Source organism: Dipodomys spectabilis, unplaced genomic scaffold (assembly GCF_019054845.1).
Source record: "Dipodomys spectabilis isolate Male_0828 unplaced genomic scaffold, ASM1905484v1 ptg000174l, whole genome shotgun sequence".
Lineage (NCBI taxonomy): Eukaryota > Metazoa > Chordata > Mammalia > Rodentia > Heteromyidae > Dipodomys > Dipodomys spectabilis.
Window position 1 is genome coordinate 6,868,873 of NW_024870851.1, and position 23,895 is coordinate 6,892,767.

The 23,895-nt window shown below is 38.1% G+C and overlaps 1 protein-coding gene across 1 annotated transcript in view; it reads right to left on the reverse strand.

Annotated features, from left to right (window-relative positions):
- Cers6 (ceramide synthase 6) overlaps positions 1-23,895 on the reverse strand; it is a 280,429-nt gene that overhangs the window by 187,377 nt on the left and 69,157 nt on the right. The window contains exons 2-3 of the mRNA XM_042694134.1: positions 7,617-7,722; positions 87-217 (exon numbers count right to left, since the gene is read on the reverse strand). Coding sequence (XP_042550068.1) covers positions 87-217; positions 7,617-7,722 — 237 coding nt within the window. The remainder of the gene's footprint in view (positions 1-86; positions 218-7,616; positions 7,723-23,895) is intronic.

A 23,895-nucleotide genomic window follows, 5' to 3' on the forward strand; every position in this document is an offset into this window, starting at 1 on the left:
ATGTGGAACTGTTACCATTTACCTCAGGTATGAATAGATACTGAGGCAGGTATTCAAAAAGAAGGGAAATAAGGAGCAAAACTTACATGCTCTCACAGAACTTTGTGAGGATGCTGGGCTTCTCCTGGTTGCGTCTCTGTCGAAACCAGCGCTGAATGCTTCGAACATCCCAGTCCAGTTGTTTGGAAAGGCCTTCCAACCTTTTCTCATCTGGATGCTGAGACAAGATACCAGGACAATCATTTCTCAATCCTTTTTTATTTTCAGCAAAGTAGATCTACTTTGCATGTTTCTGTATTTTTTTCTATGTTTCTTATCTGCTACTGAGATTTCAGGATCTAGTGTCATTAGCAGCATGGATGTAAATTTGCAAAATTAAGTTACTCATTATGAAATGAGATGGAAATATACGGCTGTGGCTCAGATGCCTGCAATTCTTCTCATCGATGAGGTCCTTTCTCAGAGACAACCAGGACTTGATGATGCAACCTACTGGCTGAGGCAGATCAATGAGCTTTCCAGGGGAGGGAGTGTGGTAAAGGAGAATCTATTAAGAGGCTCCAAGTTAAAACAAAAAAAAAATCACATATTCTCAGGAAAACAACTGGTATAACCACCTGTTACCTACCTGGATAATGTAGGACAGACAGAAACCATGAGATCCTTAATGCCTCACCTGAGCCGAAAGTACCATTTCTAGCACCAAAAATGCTTTCTCTCATCCTCCTCTCACCTCCTACTCCTTTTCTTGGTCATCTCCCTTTTTTTCTTCTTGTACACTTTTGATAGGCTTCATGATGACTTTTTCATATGTGTATGTAATGCCTTACATATGTATGATCCTTTGTTTGATCATAGATGTACACATGTTATATATATATATCCTCTGTTACCTTTTCTTTTGACCATCTCACTCATCCAGCCTTTTGCTGAGATTACAGGTTACTTGCAGAAGCAAACTTGATGAGGGGACAGATGTCCCTCATTACTCTGACTTCTCTGACTCTCAGTCTCCTTGTCTATGAAAATAAGGATTGCTACCAGGCACCAATGGCTCATACTATAGTCCTAGCTACTCAGGAGACTGAGATCTGAGGATCATGGTTCAAAGCCAGTCAGGGCAAGAAACTCCCAGAGACTCTTATCTCCAATTAACCACCAAAATGCTGTAAGTGGAGTTGTGCTCAAGGGTAGAACACTAGAAATAAAATTCAGGGACAGCAACTATGCCCTGAGTTGAAGCCCCAGGACTGGCACACAAAGAAAAAAATATTGTCCAGAGTTTTCCATACACCTCTTCTTCTATTGTCTAGTCCCTCAATACCTCTCCTTAATGGCAACAACAGTTACTTTATATACGATATTAATATTATTAATATTTACAGTTATATTACATATAAACATAATCAAAGTTGAATATGAGTTATTTTAATCTCCACTTCACGACACAAATGAATGCAAACTATAGACTTTGTTCTGAACTTTGAGTTCTTCATTTTACAATGTGTTTTTCATGTGTTTTAAAAATCACTGACAAAGAAAGACATGGTGGTACATGCTTGTAATCCGAGACACGGGAGTAAGGGGCAGGAGAATCACAAATCTGAGGCCAGTCTGGCCAAAAGTAGTGAGACACTGACTCAAAAACAAAATAAAAATAAAAAGACTAGAGGTATAGTTCAAGAGTGAAACACTTGCCTCGCATGTTTAAGGCCTGAGTTCAATCCCAAGTACGGACAAAAAAGAAAACAACCGATATTTTTCTTTGTTTTCTTGTTAAAAGTACATTTGTGCCTATGGATTTTTTTTCTTGATATGTTGGCATTTATTGATACGTAGGATTTCTTCTGTTATTCTGGTTTATACCAGTAGGTTTCTGTGTTTTAAAATTTGAATATATTATTTTTTGTTTATTATCTAACATGTAGATATTTACTAAAATGTATACACATGCCTGTAAGTCCTAGCTAGTTTGAGGCTATACATTGGAGGATAATGGTTTGAAACAAGCTCTGGGTAAAATCACAATACCTTGTCTGAAAAATAACTAGAGCAAAAAATAGTGGCATGGCCAAAGTGATAGAATAATTATTTGCCTAGATGGGCCCTGAGTTCAAATCCTAGTACCATAAAATATATATGAACAAGTTTGAATTTGTCAATCTTTGCTGAAACAGCTTGCAAATTTTGAATTCTAATTAGTAAAACCTTCTTTACTCTAAAAACAAAATCTCCTAGGTTTTCCCCCTAACATATTTTGGGTTTTAATACAATCAAATCTTTTTCCCTCTTAATACTAAGACTTGAACCCAGGGCCTTTTAGACTTGGCTTTTTTGCTCATGGCTGGCACTCTACCACCTGAGTCATGTCTGGCCAGGGTGGCTTTGAACTCTGATTCTCATATCTCAGCCTCTTAAGTAGCTAGGATTATTGGCATGAGCCACTGGTACTTGGCAAGTCAATTGTTAGTGTACTTGAAATATACACTGGTATTCAGTTGAAGTATGAATCTAATTTTCTTCCATATGGTTATACTTCACCTTTCCCTCATTGATAAGGTCGATTTAGTCATATGTCAACAATATGCAGTATGTCATTTGTTTTCTTAGAAACACTTATTTGTGTGTGTGTGTGTGTGTGTGTGTGTGTGTGTGTGTGTACTGGGGTTTGAACTCAAGGTCTCTTGCTTGCTATTTGAACATTCTGCCACTTGAGCCATACTTCCAGCCCTGATATTTTGCTGGTAACTTTTAAGATAGGGTCTACTGAAACTGGGATGGTCTTGATCCTACTAATGTCCACCTTTGTAGTAGATAGGCTCACAGTGGGAATTATTGGTACCCAATAGAAGTCTTTATTTTTTATGTGAACTTTAGAATCAGCTCATCTACATTCAAAACAAAAAATGGTCAACCAAACAAGGTTGGGTGTTCTTTATAAGATCACATCAAGTTCTTAAATTGATGTAGGATGAACTAACATCTTTATTTAATTTGTCTTTTCTGTCTTTCAAGAGTGTTTAATAATTTTTTTCCTTACATACTTCTTGAATATGGTGATTATATTTATTCCTAGGGATATTATTCTTTTTGGTTAGCATTGTAAAGAGGGTACTTTCTTAAAATCTTTTACTTGATTGTTGTTTCTATGTATACATATATATGTCTAGCTTCTAGTTGCTAATTTTGTACTGAGGTTTCATGTGGTAATTTATCAATCCATTGCTTTAACTTCCCATGTATATGATATGTAATAGAATATCACTGAAATGTAAGCTCCATAGACAAAGGAATTTTCAAAAATTCTTTTTTTTCCATCAGCATCCATTATAGTAGAACTCAATAAATACTTATTTAAATAGCAAGAGTTTTGTCTTTCCTTTCTGACTTTTATATCTTACTATCTTTTCTTATCCACTTGCCAGCCCAATCTCATATAAGCAATATTTAAAAATAACATTATTTCCTCTTCCTTCCTTCTCCTCCACCCTGTACTTGTAAATAACATTATCTTTCTTGTTCACCCACTGTTAAATAGGCTTCTATTTGATTTGCTAGCCTTAACTGATAAACTAACTCCCACACAGTAGAGATTACAGTCAGTAAACTTTATTTCTCACCTTTTCTCCCTTTCCCCTCAGTGAAAGTTATTTCATCTCAACCTTATAGAACATTCAACATTAATAATCTGTTCTTTCTCTCTCTCTCTTAGTTTTAGAGTTTAAGTGTATTCAAAACTCACAAACTTTTCCAGTATTTTAGTTGGCTAACAGCAATGATTTAACAGGCTCCTCAAAAAAGAAGAGAATGGAGAGCAAATTATATAGTCTGCCCAAATTTTTTAAGTATAGTCTATTGAACCAAGCATGAATTATGATATAATTTCCCTGGGCCATGAAAACTGCCTTTATGGCTGCTATATATTCTTCCCCTCACAGCTTTAGTACTTCTTTGATTAGAAAAGTGAAGTAGTTGGTTTCATAGATATGTGCTAGTGACATAGAAAGAGAATCCCCAAAAGTAGATAGTTAGGTGATAGGTAGAGACAGATCAATCCACATAACTCAGAATATAATCAGCAAACAGGCAATCAACAAATTCACTTAAAATAAATAATCATTCTGTTTATTTGGTGTCACAATTATGGTTCTTTGGTCTCATCCCAAAAATATGGAACCAGAATCTCTAGATATACAATGCTTCCCAGATAGATACCATGCCATTTGCTGAAAGATTTGCAAAAAAAAACAAAAAAACAAAAAAAAACTTATCAAAGCCTGTGAGGAAGTTACTCAAAGATGATTACAAATGAGTTTAAAGGTTAAGAAACAAAGTCTACTAAGGTTAAGAAACTAGACAAAAGCTAATGCCAGGAAGCATGAGAAATACTTCAATTATTACAAACCCATACCTGGTGTTGGTGGCTCACGCCTGTTATCCTAGCTACTCAGGAGGCTGAGATCTGAGGATCATAGTTTGAAGGCAGCCTGAACAGTAAATCTGTGAGACTCATCTCAAATTAACCATCAAAAAAAGCTGTAAGCTTCAATATATCAGCCACTGTCTCAGGTGAGATTTGTATAGTCAGGAAGCTGATCAATACAGTCACATAGGGCAGGCCCCACATTCAGAAGGGCCCAGTTAGGCAAGAGGCTCACCCTTGCTAAGTCACCCACCAAACACACTAAGGTGGCTGCCTGCCACATACAGAAGTACTTCAAGAAGAATAAGCCAAACCCCAAGCAGCCCCCTTGTTGGAGATTAAAGCTGTAATTAAATAGGACACAAAAGAAAGGTAGGTGGGTGCTGGGAATCAGGGCATCCGTGAGGTGGAGCCTCTCTGGGGCTGTGGCAAGAGCCACATGAGCCAGTCTCTCAATTTCTGAAACATTCTCCATTGCCTCATTGGATTTCACTTGCAAAGCACAGATTGCATGATAAAGTCATGTAGAATTTCAAGATGGCAGCCATGAAACTTATCTGTCTGCCTTGGGTAGGGGCAGTGGTCCAGGAGACAAGGGAGAGGCCTACCTGAATTTTTCTGCCATTCCCATGACCAAGCCAGTATATCAGGCAGTGGTTGCAGAAAAGGGGACATTAGTGGCTAGAATGCAATGTGTACACTAGGATAGGGGCCCCTAGGTTTGAAGTTGTTCTGAGAATTGCCATGGTTTGGTTAACATGACATAACAGACCAATTACAACATTCTTTGGCAAATGCTTACAAAGCATTTGAAGGCCCTTGGCTTGATCCCTAGCATTTGAGAGGGGAAAATAAAAAAGAACCTAATAATTCCCTATGTGTCTGTCTAACGACAGAAAATATGTTACTATCTTAAGGTGAACTGACACACTAAATGAAAATGTGATATTTTCTTGCTTAAATATTATAGGATATGTGTTCCTTCAAGTTTGAACTCAGCAATCTAAACTGTACCCCCAAAACTACTAAAACAACTTTTCCTAAAATTTCATCCATTCTTCTCTTTTTCTTTGCAAAGATATTAAAACATTTTTAACCTCCTACTTCCTTATGCTTTTTCAGGAAAGACATCATTTTTCTTGAAGGATGGCAAAATCCTAGAGCATTTTGGCAGAAATAAAGTCCATAAAATATACAAGTATCTAGATATTTGAATAGTGGTGAGACAAAGAACAAATAGGACAAAGGTTAGTATCACAAATACCCAAAAATGAACAGAACTTTCTTTAACACTGTCAAACCACATCTTAGAAGCCTGAGAAATTGTTCCAGAAAACTGAAGAGCAAAAGGAACCATTTAATATCAGAACACACAGAATGTTACAGTCATCCTCTTTTCTTCTTTCTGTTCAGGCAAGAGTAAAATAAGCTACATGCAATATCTACAAAAGTGAGAGTAGGGCTAGATATGATGTGACCCAAGTGGTAGAGTACCAGCCAAGCAAGCAAGGTAAGTGAACATGAAGCCATGAGTTCAAACCTCAGTGCCTCAGGAAAAAACAAAAACAAAAAAATAAAGCTGGGTACCAATGGCTGATATCTATAATCTAAGACACTCAGAAGGCTACAATGTGAATGATAGATGTTTGAGGCCAGCTCAGACAGAAAAAGTGTATGAGACCCCCTCCAATTGGGAGTCATGGTTCAAGTGATAGAGCACAAGCTGTGAGGAAGCAAACTGAGGGAGGGATGAGACACTGAGTTCAAGCTTCAGGAAAGAGAGAAAGAGAGAGAGAGAGAAAGAAAGAAAGAAAGAAAGAAAGAAAGAAAGAAAGAAAGAAAGAAAGAAAGAAAGAAAGAAAGAAAGAAAGAAAGAAAGAAAGAAGGAAGGAAGGAAGGAAGGAAGGAGAAGGAAGGAAGAAGAAAAAAGAAAGGAAGGAAGGAAAGAGAGAAAGACAAAGAAAGACAGAAAGAAAGAAAGAGAAGGGAAGGAAGAAAAGAGAGAAAGAGAAAGCAAGAAAGACAGAGAGAAAGAAAGAAAGAAAGAAAGAGAAAGGAAGGAAGGAAAAAGAAAGGAAGGAAGGAAGAAAAAGGAAAGGAAGGAAAGAGAGAAAGAGAAAGAAAGACAGAAAGAAAGATAGAGAAAGGAAGGAAGGAAGGAAAAAGAGAAAGAGAAAGAAAGAAAGACAGAGAAAGAAAGAAAAAGGAATGAAGGAAGGAAGGGAGGGAGGGAAAGAAGAAAGGAAGGGAGGGAGAGAGAGAGAAAGATGAAGGAAGAAAGGAATGAACAAAGGAATAAAGGAAGGAATGGGGGAGGGAAAGGAAAAGAAGGAAGGAAGGAGAGAGAAACTAAGACATATAGACGGTAGTTTGCTTTATTTTCTTACAGCTTTAAAGATTTCTTTCTTTCTTCTTTCTTTCTTTCTTTCTTTCTTTTTTTGGTTGTGGGTCTTGAACTCTGGGCCTGGGCACTTCAGCTCAAGGCTAGTACTCTACCACTTGACTTGAGCCACAGTACCACTTCTGGCTTTTTCTGTTTATGTGGAGCTAGGAATCGAACCCAGGGCTTCATGCATGCGAGGCAAGCACTGTACCACTAAGCCACCTTCCCAGACCCAGCTTTAAAGATTTCTAAGTTCAAGCATTATCAACTTAGGCTTTCTTCCTCTCTCCTTCCTAGTGCCTCCTCCCAGTTTGGACACTGGCTATCACTAGATGGACAGTATCTGTCTCTTTTATTGCACTCCTTCATATTGCAACTCTTCCTTTTCAAACATAGTCTACTGTTATTCCTCACTTTTGTCTACTTATCACAACTCTTAGGATGTGTGGATGACACTTATAAGCCACCAGTCCCACAGTCTCACACATACACAAGTTATACACTTCAGCTCTGTCCACTCACTTACTTGAAGGCTCACCCAGCTCTTATCTGGATTGCTTCATGTCCCTCCGACTAAAGAAGGCATTGGATTGGAATAACATATCTAATCAAGACCATTTTTCACAAAGCTTCTAATATCAATCTACTCTTTTGGACCAACCATAAGACCTGCACCCCCCCCTGAGAACCCACTTTCCAGTAGGAGGGAAAATGTTGATTCTCTAAACCCAAGAGAAAAGAAAGAGATGGGATGGTAAGAGACTGAGCAGGGTAACAGGGCCATAGGCACCCAGGAAAGGACACTCCTACCTTTGTAATTGCTGTAAAGACCTTTTCCAGAATGGCATTTGGCTGGGCAATCTGTGGTCCATTGGCCTGGATGTTGAGGGCAATGGCACATGGTTTGGCTACAAATCTAAAAATTAAAAAAAGAGACAGAAAATCAAAAGTTATTCTATGACCTTTGTTAATGTCATTAATTATGCATTCACTAATGCTATTAGTTATACTTTATCCAATTATCTCAGTAAAGTGTTGGAAGAATTTTATGATAATTCATTGTCAATATTCAACTGGACAAATTTAAAGCAAGCTTCATTGTTTTTCTACTTTAGTCTCCCAGCAATAATATTTTTTACTCTCTTCTCTTTTGGGGGGTCAGTCATGGGGCTTGAACTCAGAGCCTGGGCACTGACCTAGAGCTTTTGGTTCAAGGATAGCACTCTACAACATTGAGTCACAGCTCCACTTCCAGTTTTCTGGTGGCTAATTGGAGATAAGAGTCTCATGGATTTTCTTAGCCAGGCTGGCTTTGAACCATGATCCTCAAATCTTAGCCTCCTGAATAGCTAGAATTACAGGTGTGAGCCACCAGCACCCAGCTAAAATCCTTTTAAAACATTTAAACTCTCTGATCCTGAAATTCTAATGACAGATAAAAAGACTATCTGATGAAAATATGTGTATAAGTATATAAATGAGAAATACAAATAAAAATGACATTTTAAATAATATAACTATATTAACACATTATTGAAAGTCATGCTATATTTTTAGTCTATATGTTTCTCTTAAGCTTTTGATTACACATACAGTGGAAGTGTCCTGGATCACCCCTTGTCATAAACTTGGCCATTTTTGTCTCTACAACTAAAGTGTGCTATGTTTAGCCTTAATCTCTTGTGGCTTTTAAAATTTCTGTTACTTGCTTCTTTTTCATCAAACAGTAATGAAAGACATCAAATGACACGATGTTCCAGACAAGCTGAAAGCCTTTAAGTGTTTCTGAGCATCAACAAAACTGGTTTTATCCCAAACAAACTCCTTTGTCCAGAATGAGAAGGTTAAGCCCCATTTCCAGTGCTACACACAAGGTGTGAGGGGTCTCAAGGAACGGTGATAAGTCTAATGTAACTTTGTAAAGAAAAGGCATTCTTCCTTCAGAGGTTTTACACTAACTGCTCAAGAAATAGCTTCAGTAATGACTTATTTTCAGTAGTGACATGGAGTATATTCAAAGAAATTCAAAGAAATGCAATACCAAATGAAATAATTATCCAAATTAACTCAGTGTTGGCCAAAGGCAAAAACTCATAAATGCCTAACACAGATCATGAATAAACCTTAGATGAGGATTCATTAATAGAAGTAGAAGAGAACAAAGAGCAGTAGGCAAGGTTTTTTTATTTTGGTTTTATTATTATTTTTAATGGGACTAATGAGGTTGGCATACACAGTACTTCATAAGGTCCTTCTGGGCCCTGTTTTATGGAAAAGTGAAGAAATTTATTCAACTAGAAAAGACATATACAAAATGGAATATAGTCCTTATTTTACTGAGATCTCTCAAAGATGCTAAGAAAGAATATGCTACCATTGCCAATTTGTAAAACTTTTAGAAACTGGAATATTCCTTAAACTTTTGCATTCATCCTATTTTTATGTAAAATGTTCTGGGACAGGTTACCTATGGTCCTGCTTCTCTTCCTAATGATTCTGGGTCTTCATTATGCACAATAGTAATGGTGCAACAGCCGTCCCTACAGTGGTGAAATATGCACCATTTCACAGGCAATGACAATAGCAGGGTCTAGGATGTCTTTTCTTGACAAACTTCCTATTTTCTGGCTATCTGCCTCCACATCATAAGGTAAAATGAGTATCCAAAGAGAAGGTGATGGAACAAAACAGTTGTAAAAGTGAATTAGTAAAAATGTCTAAGTCAACTCTTCCAGTGGTGTCTTTCAACTCTTCCCAGCTGGATTCCTTTCCAGACTTCTCATGTTTATTCCCACAATTCCTGACATACTGTGTCTGGCTGGCTTCCTTGTGGAATTCTGTCAACCTTATCCTTGTCATAACTTCCTCATGCAGGCCACTGTCTTCTTAATTAGTTAAGAGTCTCATGTAAATGCTGGTCATATCTTCCTTGTATATCCCAAGAAGAGGTTGGCATTTTTCTTTCTCAGGAAGGTCATTGCTATAATAAGTTTCCTACCTTTGTTCACTAACCAGGATATATCTCAGATTCTGAGGGTTTAGGGAATGGATGTGTATGTGAGAAGTGGTGAATGAATTGAAGAAAACTTAGCTCAGTGTGAAGGATGAAGACCTTTAAAGTTTAATGGTCCATTAGGGGTCAACCACAATAAATTCAACCATGTGAATTCACTGTAAGAAAATACTGCGTCATAGGGTGTTTTTACTTCCATGCATGGAACACCATATGTATTCAATATGTATATGGATAAGTACATGAGTAAGTGAATAAATCAGCTAAAATAAAATGGCAACTATCGTTCTATCCTTTCCAAAGGAACCATAGAGTTTAACTTCTTTGAATAGCACATTTACTCAGAGTCCTGTGGGACCTGAAGTGTAGAAGATGGATAATTCCAATATCAGAAGCCAGTTTTCTGTTTCCATACTCATCATCCCTATCATATCAATGCTTCCCCAAGCGCACTGGTAAGATGCCATCAACTCCTTGGACATATTCTTTTTCAAATTATCAAATACAGAAAGCCAAAAGAAAGCAGAAAAAGTTAATCTCAACACCTAGAAGATATAAATTCCTAACGGGCATCACTGATTATATGAAAACACAGCAATTTTATTTGTTTTCTTCCTCTTCAAAGAATTTATGAATCATCTCTAGCATTTTTTCAAATAAAACCCACAACTACTATAATTTTACCACTTTCTGTCATGGTCCATTAGATTAAAGTAGAATGCTTTAAATGTTGATCCTAAGAGAAAGAAGTTTATAAAACTGTCTTTCATAATAATTGTGGGGTATGGAGAGAGACAAGGAGGGATGAAAAGAGAAACAGATAAGAGAAAGGACAGGAGAAGGAGAGAAGGGGGAAGAACAAAGGGCAGGAGTGGGGAAGAAAGGACAGGAACAGATGGATGAGGGACGGGTTAGAGCAGTTACAAATACAATAGCTGAAAGCCAGTATGTACTTGCAAGCTTTGATGATTACCTCTACCAGGAAGTGATCACCTTATTACTTTTTTTTAATCAAAGGCAGCACACTACCTTCCAAAGATCAAACGTCTATGAAGTACTTTCATGTACTGTATTTGAAAGTAAATAGAATAAGGATGTAAGATTTGAAAAAATACTGGTCTCTATAAAAAAAAAAAAGAAAATATCTAAGACACTCTTACTTTTCAATTCTTTTGAACAACATATATTTATATTTTTTAAACATGAATGAACCATCTCTGTGCATGGTCCAGAAGAAAGCTCTGGGCCATGCTTTCATAAGAGGCTACACCAAAAACAATCAGTGATCCTTACATTCAAAGAGGTTTACAGTCTAGAAAGAGATTATTTTCTTAAAGCAGGGCATCTGCCATTGTTCTAACTCCTATGAAATAGCTACTCAGGAAACAAAGGGAGAAGGAGTTTAAGTTTGAAGGTAACTCAGATAAAGAGAGGGACACCCTATCTTACAAAGAGCAACCAAAAATACAAGCAATAGGGCTGAAGTGGAGCTTGCTTTTGGTGGATATCACTACCACACCTGGAAAATGAAATAACATCTTTAATACTGGAAAGAGCAGTAATTAGCAGCATCTACCAATAGCCAGTGATGGTTAGACCTTTACAAAGGTCCATAGGGGCAAACTGTGCAGAAGCTCGGCATTGGTAGCTTGTAATCCTAGCTAATAAGGAGGCTGAGATCTAAGGATCATGATTTGAAGCCATTCTGAGCAGGAGAATCCATGAAATTCTGATCTCTAATTAACCACCAAAAAGCTGGAAGTGTGGCTCAAGTGATACAGTGTCAGCCTTGAAATGCAAGCCTTAAGCACAAAAGCCTAAAGGACAGCAATTAGGTTCTGAGTTCAAGCACCGGGACCGGCACCAAAACTATGCAACGCAAAACAAAACAAAACAAAAAACACTTACAGAAATCCATTCCCCTCACACACTCCACACAGTAAGTACAAGTAAAACTGGAGAAGTCTAAATAAGGGTCAATAAATTGGTATCAGTCTCAATACCTTAAGCATGATATCCTATCACAGTTGTGCAAAACGTTATCATTGGAGATAAGTTGGCAAAATGTTTCTGAGCTCTCATGACATCAATTCTTGCAAATGAATGTGAGTCTACAATTTTCTTCACAAATATTTTTTTTTTAGGGGTCCGGTCATGGGGCCTGAACTCTGGGCCTGGGTGTTGTCCCTCAGCTCTTCAGCTCAAGGCTAGCACTCTACCACTTGAGCCACAGCGCCACTTCAGGCTTTTTTTCTTTTTGCTTATGTGGTGCTGAGGAATCGAACCCAGGGACTCATGCATGCAAGGCAAGCACTCTACCACTGAGCCAACTTCTCAGCCCCTTCATAAATATTTTTTAACATAGGAAAGAGTTCTGTTCCTGACATTGGGAAATAAGTCTCTAACTGATATTTCATCTTCAAAAATGCTATATTACAGAACGACATTCCAACTCCTTCCTTCCCATCCCCCAAAACCTCAAGCAAGAAACAAAATACTGCTTAAGATAGGGACACAAGTGGTTTTTTTCTTTCTTGCCTGTTGTTTCTAATGTATTTATAATGTATCATGTGAATTTTTTGTTGCTTTGTATGTTCCTTCCCCTGTTTTCACTGTATTTGATGTTGGTCTATTTTGGGGAGGGGAAGGGAAAAAAAAAACCAAAATGTTTAAATAGGGATACAGGTTGACCCATTGTAACAATGAGATGTACAAGACACTGTGTTGAAAAATAAAGTTTACAATGTAGGTTGGGGAAGGAGTATAGTTGTGGAGGTGGGAGGGAAGGGATGGTAGGGGAAAAAACAAAGGAGGAGGCAACAATGCTTGATAGGAAATGTACTTATTACCTTGCTCATGTAACTGTAACCCCTCTGTGCAGTATTTTTACAGAAAAAAAAACTTATTAAGAAATAGGAAAAAAAAACCACTAAGAGCTTTGGAAGGGAGTAAAGCATTGGAGCAAAGTGCAAAGCTTCCTGGCAGTTCACTAGTTAGTGTCTGTTTCACAGCTGTACCCTGAGATTTGTGTCACTTTGGCAGGTAAAACCTGCATAGTAAAATACTTTTTTTTCTAGCTGTAGGCACCGGGAGAGGAATCTCAGGAAATCAGAGAGGGACTAGAGATTCACAGAAGGAAAAAGCAAAGCAGGAAAAGCAAATCCTAATCTGAATAAGCCAAAATAATTCTGCCTTACTTCTGAACTGTAAATGTACACAGTAAAATGGCTTAAAGTGCTGATCTGAAGCTGAAGACAGTTTATGGTGGGCTAATCTGAATCTAAGTGATTAGACTGAAAAAAAAACCCACCAATGTTTTTTGGAACAATGCAAAAAAATCTCCCCATAGAGATTTCACTATGTTCAGGATACCATTTGCTCTGTTGATGAAGAAGAAAGAAAATATGACTCACTCCCTCTTAAGGAAATAAACTTGCAAAAGAACATGCCAGTGAAGTTGAGCTACACAAGCTGCAAAAGAGGAAGGACAAAAAAGGAAAATAAACAAATATACTTCGAGGACCTAGGAAATATTTTGAAGCCTAACCTATGGGTAACTGGAGTCTTAGGAAAAATGGTGACCAGCTTGAGGAAGGAAAATAAAATACTAAGAGGTGAAAGGGAATTTGTGGCCTCCAGACCATCAGTCCAACTTTTTGCATTGCAAGGCAGCAAACACATTCTTAAGAATGAATTGGGGGGTGAGGGTGTCCAAGATGGCAATGAAGCAGCAGGGAAATGCCGCAGCTCTCTCCAACCAAATAGAGAGTTTGGGTTTTAACATTCCATTTCTTCAAAAGACTACCACCAACAAAATGGCGATTACTCAGAGAGATACAGGAAGTGAAAAAAAAGAAAAAGGAAAAACTCCAGAACCTACATAAAGATTGTAAAGTAGGAAGACCCTTTCCCCACCCCTTGCTGGTGGGGCTCCATGCTGAACTGCTTAGGGCCCCACCAGGGACCACAGAGCCACAAGTGTCCAAAGGGTTCCCAGAAGACTCCCAAGAGCCAGTGCCAACCTGGAGAATACAAACAGAAAACTTGGAACACAGAACTTGCACGAAGCCCCTCCAAAGCACAGCACCTCAGCCAGGGCCTACATAAACAGCCCAGCCCAGCTCTGAGCAACAACCAGCAACAACACCTTTCCAAACCCGCCCTTGTAAGTATCAGTACCAGGCTCAGCCTCGGGCAACCCCAGACTTGTTGTGGGGCACAGTGCCTCCCTGTACTGGCCTGCATAAGCCAGCCCAGCCTGGGTGGCAGCAGCAGCAGCAGCAGCAGCAGCAGCAAAGGACCATACACTCCCCAGCACTGTGCCTCTCTCCTCCAGCACAGAAGCAACCCAACTCAATTTTGGGCTGTGGTAATTGCAGTGGTAGTTGCAAAAGAGTTCAGACATATATTCGGAGGAAAATGATGGAGGAGAAGCTGAAGGCTAAACAAGCTCTCGCATAGAAAGCAGTTTTAGTGTTCCAATGAACAGTCCTAGGCTAGAGAATCACACCAAGTGTGCCATCACAATACAGAGAATTTGGCCAGAGTGGGAAAATCCAGGCAAGGAGACAGATCTGAGCACTTGACAGTAGCCGAGGCTGTGGTGGCAGCAGTGGAAGCAGTGGCGGCCATGGCTGCCATACCAATAGAGTGAGTCCCGGACAAAGACACCAGATGCAGCAGGTGAGGGGATTCTACTCAACACCAGCAAGAACTGACAAGGAGCACAAACTTTCATCCTGCAGATCGCAGACCAAAGATGGCCCAGGAACCAAGACTCTGGCATGAGTAGAACCCTGATATCCTCACTCCTTCTCAGGGAGCAGGAGTGGGAAGACCACCCTCCCCCACCACTGGAGATCTCCATCTTTGGTACTGACAAAGGCCCAGCAGAGCAGATAGCTCCAACTCAGGCCTTGGAAGAAAACAAAAGAGTCATTTAGCAGGTCACAGGAACCTGACCTGACCTGCCAGGCTCAGCTCTACCCAGGGAAAAGTCTCTTCCTCTGCATAGGCAGAGGTAGCTCCATCCCCGGAGGAGTGACTTCTTCACTGGGTAAAGAGCCCGAGACTGCCCCTCCCTACAGCAGCCTAGACAAACAATTGAAACTCAGTAAACATAAACCCTGAGGGTGGCTCTAGGCTGGGCTCTGTGAGTGTCTCAGGAGCTAGCCCCTCAGGGAAAAGCTACTGTTTGCTGAAAGGCCTCAATCCTACCCAGAACCTAGCCTCATCACAGCATCTCCAAACTAAAGGGAACAGCCATCTTCCTCTTTTGTGATACTCAAAGCAGATCTCCCTCCCACTGAACTAGCCTGGGAGGAGGATCACAAAGTCCTGGGTAACACAGGAAAACCAAACATCACAAGCAGACCAGAAACTTCAGTAAGAGACTGGTTAAAGACACAGGGGAGATACACGATCTTCCTCCCCCTGCAAAAAAAAAAAAAAAAATTAAAGAACTCTTTTTTCTACCTTTTTAAAAATTTTTTATTTTTTAAAAAAATATATTATTTTTTTGGGGGGGGGGAGTCCAGTCATGGGGCCTGAACTCTGGGCCTGGGTGCTGTCCCTCAGCTCTTCAGCTCAAGGCTAGTGCTCTACCACTTGAGCCACAGTGCCACTTCCGGCTTTTTTTCTTTTTGCTTATGTGGTGCTGGAGAATCGAACCCAGGGCCTCATGCATGCAAGGCAAGCGCTCTACCATTGAGCCACCTTCCCAGCCCCCAAAATTATTTTCTTTTTTTTTTCCTCATAATTTTTATTTTAGGTGTGTGTGTGTGTGTGTGTGTGTGTGTGTGTGTGTGTGTGTGCTTTAAAAAATGTCTTTTGACCTTTGGGTCCTTTTTTAAAAATCTTTTCGTTTTTTTCTCTCTTTCTTTTTTGCGTGACTTAATTGCTGTTCTGATCATCCCAAGATATATACCCATTGCCAATTATTAGACCTTATCCACCATTGGGTACATACTTAATCCAGAAATTTATACTCAATTCACAACCTCTTAGGCTTAACTTCTTTAATAGCAGTATTATCTCTGTATACCTATATAATTTTCAAGTATTCCAGTTTTCATAATTTTAACTTGTTAGTTTTTCATGTTTCCTTTCTATCCCTCCCCTCCTTTCATCCTGTCCTTTTCTTTTCTCAATATAATTTCTTTATATTTACATAATTTTAAGTGTTTCACTTTTTTTAGATTTAAGTTTTTGGTTTTCCATTTTGTCTTTTTTTTTTTTATCTCTCTTCTATCATTCTGTCCAATTCATTTCCCTCTCTGAGATTAGGACTTGGCTAAATTCACTCTCCTTTTACCTCTCCACATCCCTCTAATCCTAATTTTCCCCACAATTCTCCCTAAACCTAATAATTTCTGCTTTACAGAATCCTTCTTTGCTGTTCTTAGCCCATTAATCCATAGTTGTTTGATGTTGAATAGATTGTATCTGTTGAACTAGATTGTATCTGCAGCAATTTTGACTGTACAACTACAGGACTCTGGTTGATGCTTGCCTTAATATAGTGTTCTAGCACAAAACTGATGTTACTTTCATACCAAATGGGAAGTACAAGCTGGAGAAACACAAGAAAAATGGCAAGGTCCACGTCCACTGTCACATTATAATGTGCACAGGATCAAGGAAAGGATCCTTAAAGCTGTGAAGGAGAAAAGATCAATCACATATAAAGGGAAACCAATTAGAATCACCTCAGATTTCTCAGCAGAGACAATTAAAGCAAGAAGAGCCTAGAATGATGTATGCCATGTCCTAAAGACAAACAACTATCAATCAAGAATACTGTACCCAGCTAAACTCTCCTTCATAGCCGAAGGTCAAATAAAAACTTTCCATAGCAAAGAAAAACTGAAACAATATAACTCCACCAAACCAGCACTACAAAAGATATTTAAAGATGTCCTACATATAGAAAACCAAAAAGACCACAATAAAGGCCAAGAAATCACATCAATACTGAGAATCCAAGAACCATAGGAAGAACCCAGTTGTTGCAGACCCCAAGAAGGTGGATAATATGGCAGGAACTACCAAACACCTCTCAGTCCTAATTCTCAACATTAATGGACTTAACTCTCCAATTGAGCTACATAGACTATCTAGTTGGATTAAAAAGCAAGATCCTTCTATCTGCTGCCTTCAAGAGTCACACCTTGCCCATAAAAACAAACATATTCTGAAAGTGAAAGGCTGGAATAAAATCTACCAAGTGAAACCCGCCCCCCCCCAACCAGACAGGAGTTGCAATCCTAATATCAGATAAAATAGACTTCAAATTAAAATTAGTGAGAAGAGATAAAGAGGGTTGCTACATACTAATTAAGGGATCTTTCCTTCAGGAGCATATTACAATTCTAAATGTCTATCTACCAAACAACAGAGCACCCAAATTTATCCAAGAAACACTACTTTCCTTCAAATCTCACATAGTCCAAAGACAGTAATTGTTGGGGACTTTAACAAACCACTAACCCTACTACACAGATCAACTCAGCAAAAACTCAACAGAGAAACCACAGATCTAAACAACTGGATAGATCAACTAGATTTAACCAACATCTACAGAATATTTCACCCAGCAGCATCAGAATACACGTTTTTCTCAGCAGCACACAGAACATTTTCCAAAGTAGAGCACATTTTAAGTCACAACTCAAACTTGTCCAAATTCAGAAATATTGAAGTTATGCCCTCATTCTCTCAAACTAAAAGGGAATCAAATTAGAACTCAACACCAAAAGCCACCAAAGAAAGTCCTGTAACACATGGAGACTGAAGAATACACGTTGAATCACCAGTGGGTCATGGAAGAGATTAGAAAGGAAATTCCAGTGTTCATGATATTCAACAAAGATGAACACACAAATTACCAGCTCCTCTGGAAAACAGCAAAGGCAGTACTCAGAGGCAAGTTTATAGCTCTGAATTCCTACACCAACAAATTGGAGAGACCTGAAACCAACAATTTAATGAGCCATCTGAACCTCCTTGTAAAAGAGCAGCAAGCTAAACCCCAATCCAATAGATGGAAAGAAATAATTAAAATTAAATCAGCATTAAACAAATTAAAAATTTAAAAAAACATAGAAAGAATCAACAAAACAAAGAGTTGCTTCTTTGAAAAAATTAACAAAATTGACAGACCATTAGTAAATCTTATCAAAAAAAGAAGAGACCACACCAAATAAACAAACTCAGAGATGAGAATGGAAACCACCACAGAAACAACAAAGATACAGAACATTATAAGGGAATACTTCTCAAATCTTTATGTTAATAAGTTTGAAAACCTGAAAGAAATGGATGATTTCCTAGCAAATATTGACATGCCAAAACTAAACCATATTGAGTTAAACCAACTGAACAGGCCCATATCAACCATTGAAATAGACAGATCAATAAGAGACGCCCCATCTAAGAAAAGCCCAGGACCAGTTGGATTTAAAGCAGAATTCTAAAAGGCCTTCAAAGCAGAGGTCACACCAATATTCCTCCAACTCTTTAATGAAATTGAAAGAGAAAGTTCATTACCGATCTCATTCTAAGAAGCCACCATAACCCTACACCCCAAACCAAGCAGGGAGTCATCAAAGAAAAAGAACTATAGACCCATTTCTTTGATGAACATTGATAAAAAACTTCTCAACAAAATCTTGGCCAATCAACTTCAACAATTCATCCAAAAAAAATCATACACCACAATCAAACAGGATTCATTTAAGGGATGCAAAGCTAGTTCAACTTATGCAAATCAATTAATATAGTTAATCACATCAACAAGATCAATGATAAGAATCACCTGGTTATCTAAATAGATGCAGAAAAAGCATTTGACAAAATCCAAACCCCTTTATGAAGAAGGCTCTAGACAAACTAGGAGTCCATGGAAAGCGACAGCCAGAATTATACTTAATGTTGAAAAACTAAAGCCATTTCCTCTTAACTAAGGAATGGGACAAGGATGTCCACTCTCTCCACTTCTCTTCAATCTAGTATTAGAATGCCTAGCTACAACAATAAGACAAGGTGCAAACATAAAGGGGATCCAAACAAGGAAAGATGAAGTAAAACTCTCCATTTTTACAGATGACATGATCTTGTATTTAAAGAATCCCACAGACTCCACTCCCTAATTACTCAAGCTGATTAGAAACTTTGGCAAAGTAGTAGGGTATAAAATTAACCCTCAAAAATCAATGGCTTTTCTGTATGCCAACAATGAGAAGAGCTTGGCTGAAATCAGGAAAGCAACTCCATTCGTAATAGCCCCACAAAAAATAAAATATCTAGGAATTAACTTAACCAAAGAAGTGAAGGACCTCTATGATGAAAACTTTTAAAACCTGAAAAAGGAAATCAAAGCAGAACTTAGAAAGTGGAAAAACCTCCCATGCTCCTGGATTGGAAAGGTCAACATCAAGAAAATGACAATACTTCCCAGGGCTATCTACAAATTCAATGTGATACCTATCACTATTTCAACCTCATTCTTCAAAGAAATAGAAGAGGCAATCCAAAAATTCATACGGAACAATAAAAGACCCTGAATAGCAAAAGTGATCCTTAACAGAAAGAACAGTGCTGGAGGAATATCAATACAAATTTCAAACTCTACTACAAAGCCATAGTAATTAAAACAGTTTGGTACTGGCACAAGAACAGACCTGAGGACCAATGGAATAGAATTGAAAACCCAGAAATGAACACACAGACCTATAGTCATCTAATCTTTGATAAGAGAGCTGAAAAACATAGAATGGAAGAAAGAGAGTCTCTTCAGTAAATGGTGCTAGCAAAATTGTTTAATCACTTGTAGAAAACTAAAGCTAGATCCTTATATATTCACCCTGAACCAGCATCTACTCCAAATTGGATCAAAGACCTCCGAGTCAAAGCAGACACCTTAAAAACATTACAGGACAGAACAGGAGAAACCCTAGGTCTCTTTGGCACAGGCTGAAATTTTTTTAATAGAGACTCAGAAATACAACAAATCAAAGAAAGCGTGGACAAATGGGAATGCATGAAGCTGCAGAGTTTCTGCATGGCAAAGGACATAGCTAGCATGATCAATAGAAAGCCCACAGTTTGGGAGAAGATCTTCACTAGCCATACAACGGACAAGGGTCTCATATCTAAAATATACCTGGAACTCAAAAAATTAAATCCCCCAACAACAAATCTTCAAAGAAACAACTGCCTAATAAATAAGTAGGCTAAAGACTTAGAGATACTCCTCTGAAGAGGAAAGAAATATGGCCAATAGACACATGAAGAAATGCTCAACCTCTCTAGCCATAAAAGAAATACAAATCAAAACAACACTGAGATACCACCACACCCTAGTTAGAATGGCTATAATCAAGAACTCTAGTAACAACAGATGCTGGAGGGGATGTGGACAGAAGGGAATCTTACTGCATTGTTGGAGAGAGTGTAAACTTGTTCAACCACTTTGGAAAGCAGTATGGAGGTTCCTCAAAAGACTCCACATAGAGATACCCTATGACCCAGCAATCCCACTTTTGGGCATTTACCCAAATGATTACAAAGAAGACCACACTAAAGCTACCAGCACAACTATGTTTACTGCAGCATTAACTATTAGCATAGCTAAGATATGGAGCCAACCCAGATGCCCCTCAGTAGATGAATGGATCAAGAAAATGTGATATATATATATATATATATATATATATATACATATATATATACACACAGACACAGACACATACACAGACACACACATACACACACACACACAATGGAATCAGAAAGAATGACATTGCCCCTTTTGTTAGGAAATGGAAAGACTAGGAAAAAATTATATTAAGTGAAGTAAGGCAGGCCCAAAGAAACGTAGGTCCCATAGTTTCCCTTATTTGCAATAACTAGTATATGTCTGAGACGAGCAGAAAAGGTCAGATAAGGTGATGTTAGGCAAAATGAACTCCAAGATAAGGACTCAAGTGGTTTTTCTTTCTTGCTATTTTTTCTAACATATTTGTAAGGTGATTTTTTTTGTTGCTTTGTATGTCCCTCCCCTATGGTATAATCCCTGTTTTCACTGTATTTGATATTGGTATAATTTGGGGAGGGGGAGGGAAAAAACAAATTGTTTAAATAGAGATACAGGTGGACCCATTGCAACAATGAAATTTACAAGATGCTATGTCAAAAAATGAACTTTACAATTTTGGAGGGGGCATGTATGGTAAGTGGAAACCAAGGAAGAGGCAACAAAGCTTGATAAGAAATGTACTCACTATCTTGCTCATGTAATTGTAACCCCTCTGTGTGGTATTTTCACAATAAAAAAAACTTATTAATAAAAAAAAGAATGAATTGAGTAGCAGAAATGTCCATAGGAGCCAGGCCTGGTAGTGCAAACCTTTAAGCCCAGCATTTAGGAGACTTGGTAGGAAGTCCATATGCTCAAATCTAGCATCGATTATATAGTAAATCCAAGAAGAATTAATATATATTTTGCCACCCCATACTGTTCTAGAACAAAATCTATGTACAAGTAAAAAGTTAAAACATTAGAAAGGAGATTGATTCAATCTATTGTCTGACTACTAACACTTCCCTAGATGTGAAAGTGTGGCGTCAAGATGGAGAAAGGAAACTGGTATTTATGGATTATTACTGTGTTCCAAACACTTTGCAATGTTTTATTTTTTTAATAAAAAAATCTAACAACAGCTTTTTAAAATAAACATTAACCTCATTTTACAGAAATATAAACTAAAGTTCAGCAGAGTTTAACCGTCTACACAAGGTCCTAATGCTAACGATCTTAGTCAAGACTTAGGCCTAGCTGTTCCTAACATAATCTATAAGGGAAAATTACATTGTGTGCCTTGCTAAAATAAAGGACACCTTTTACTTTATTTTTGATATGGTCATACACTTTTGTGTAGTAATCCTACTTTTCTGTATGGAAAAGGAAGTTGTTCAAAGAAGAAAAACTATGAATTCAAGTGCCATTATCTATAGGACAATGGTCAACAGCTTAATGACTCACTAAGGAAAGGGTTGCTGCTGATCTACCATATTAGCCCTGCTCTGTAGATGTGTTTTGAGTGCGGTGATCAAAATGCCTGTTTTATGGTGCTTACATTCTACTGAGGAGAGAGAAAGCATGAAGACAGTAGCAATTATTATGCCAGCTAGAGAAAGAATATGAAGCCTCAAGAAAGATAGGGGTAACACAGAGGGGGTGCAACTCTAAATAGACTAGCCAGGAAGCTCCATTGAGAAAATGAACTGAAGGTACAGAAAGTAACAAAATAAAGTGGGAAAAGAACATACTAGAAGGGCTAGTAAGGCCAAAGAAAGGCCTGAAGCTGAAGAATGAGGAAGACGGAGAAGGCCTAACAGGAGGGTCAGGGTGGATGGAAGGAGAGACAAACACAGTAAGAATAAAAGAGGGTGAGAGTATCCAGCATCCTGTTTCCTTGCAGGTCATTTTAAGAGCTTGAGTTTTTACCCTGAGTGAGGTAAAGAAGCCTGAAATACTCAGAAGAAAACACATAATCAGATTTTCCTTTCAACAAGATCACTGGTTCCTCTGTTGAGAATAAACTGAAAGGAAATATGGGAACACCAAGGACAACCAAGAGGTGACAAGTGTCCAGGCAAGACATGACTACAACAACAACAACAACAACAAATCATGCAAACGATGTCATTCTTCAGTGATGGGCCCACAGGACCCCCTCATGGAATGAACCTGGGATGAAGGAAGAAAGGACAAGAAGTGTTTGGGCTGATCACCTGGGAGGATGTGGCTAGGCTTGGAGCTATTTACACAAACATTCAAAAGAGGTAGGCAGCTCACATCTGTAATTCTAGTTACTCCTGAGATAAAGACTAAGGTGAGCATAATTCTAGGCTAACCTAGGCAAAAAGTTCATGAGATCTTATCTAAGCCAATGAAAAGCTGGAAGGTATACAGCTCTAATTCTAGCAATGCAGGGGCCAAAGATGTCAAGGACCATGGCTCCAGGCACAAAGCAAGATCTTATTCAAAACAGGGTGAAAGCTCAAAGATCTGGAGTGTGGCTCACAGGGTTGAATAACTGCAAAGCACTGAATTTAAATCCTAATACTACCAAAAAAGGAAAATATTACATCAACTATGTAAAAAGCACAATTCACAACATGGTAATATAACAAAAAGTGATACAGATACAAAAATTACTAAACGTGTATACCAGAATAGGATCTGAAAACTATATGTGATATATACTACCAGAGTATTTAGCATTATATTTCTCTTTTGGTGCTGTTCTTGTTAAACAACAAAAAAATCACACTTTTAAAATCACTTTATTAAAAAATCACTTTATTTAAAAAATGAGTCATTATAAAATTGCAATAAATCTTGAAGTAAAAGAGAATTACTGGCAGAGCAAAAACGATTACTAACAGTTCAGAGCTCATGTACTCTAAGAGCTCAAGAAGCATTTATTGCTATGAAAATTCTACCGAGTCCCTTAATTTTGTGACATTTGTGGATTTCTAAATGCATGTGAATTATATGAAGTGTATAAGGAATAGAAAGCTTGTAATAATATTGAACATCACCAGGAATGCCATTGCTCAAACATAACCATTATTGACATTTTTATGTTTTCTTCTATCCCTCCCTTAGTACTTGAGCATATTCTTTAATACTTTGTTGGGCATATTTTTATCAAGCAAAACAGCATGATACCATATGCATCTGGTAATCTGCTTTATTTTTCTATTGCAAATATTTCCCTTGGGAAATAACATATCTTTGTACCACATGGTATGTTAAGACTGCTTAGTGTTACATTGCTGTGGCTTTACACTGCTGTTCTGATTTCTTGTTGGTGTAAGATACTCAGGAAGCAGCCATTGAGTTCTTTTCAACAGTAGGAATCTGGTTAAGGCCTCAACTTTGTATCACAATATAGATGATTCATGTGAATGTGAATGGGAAATTTTAAATTTACCTTGACCATCGAAATAATCACAGGATAATTATCATCCTTCCATTTGTTTTACTGCTACCGATTGAATTTAGGG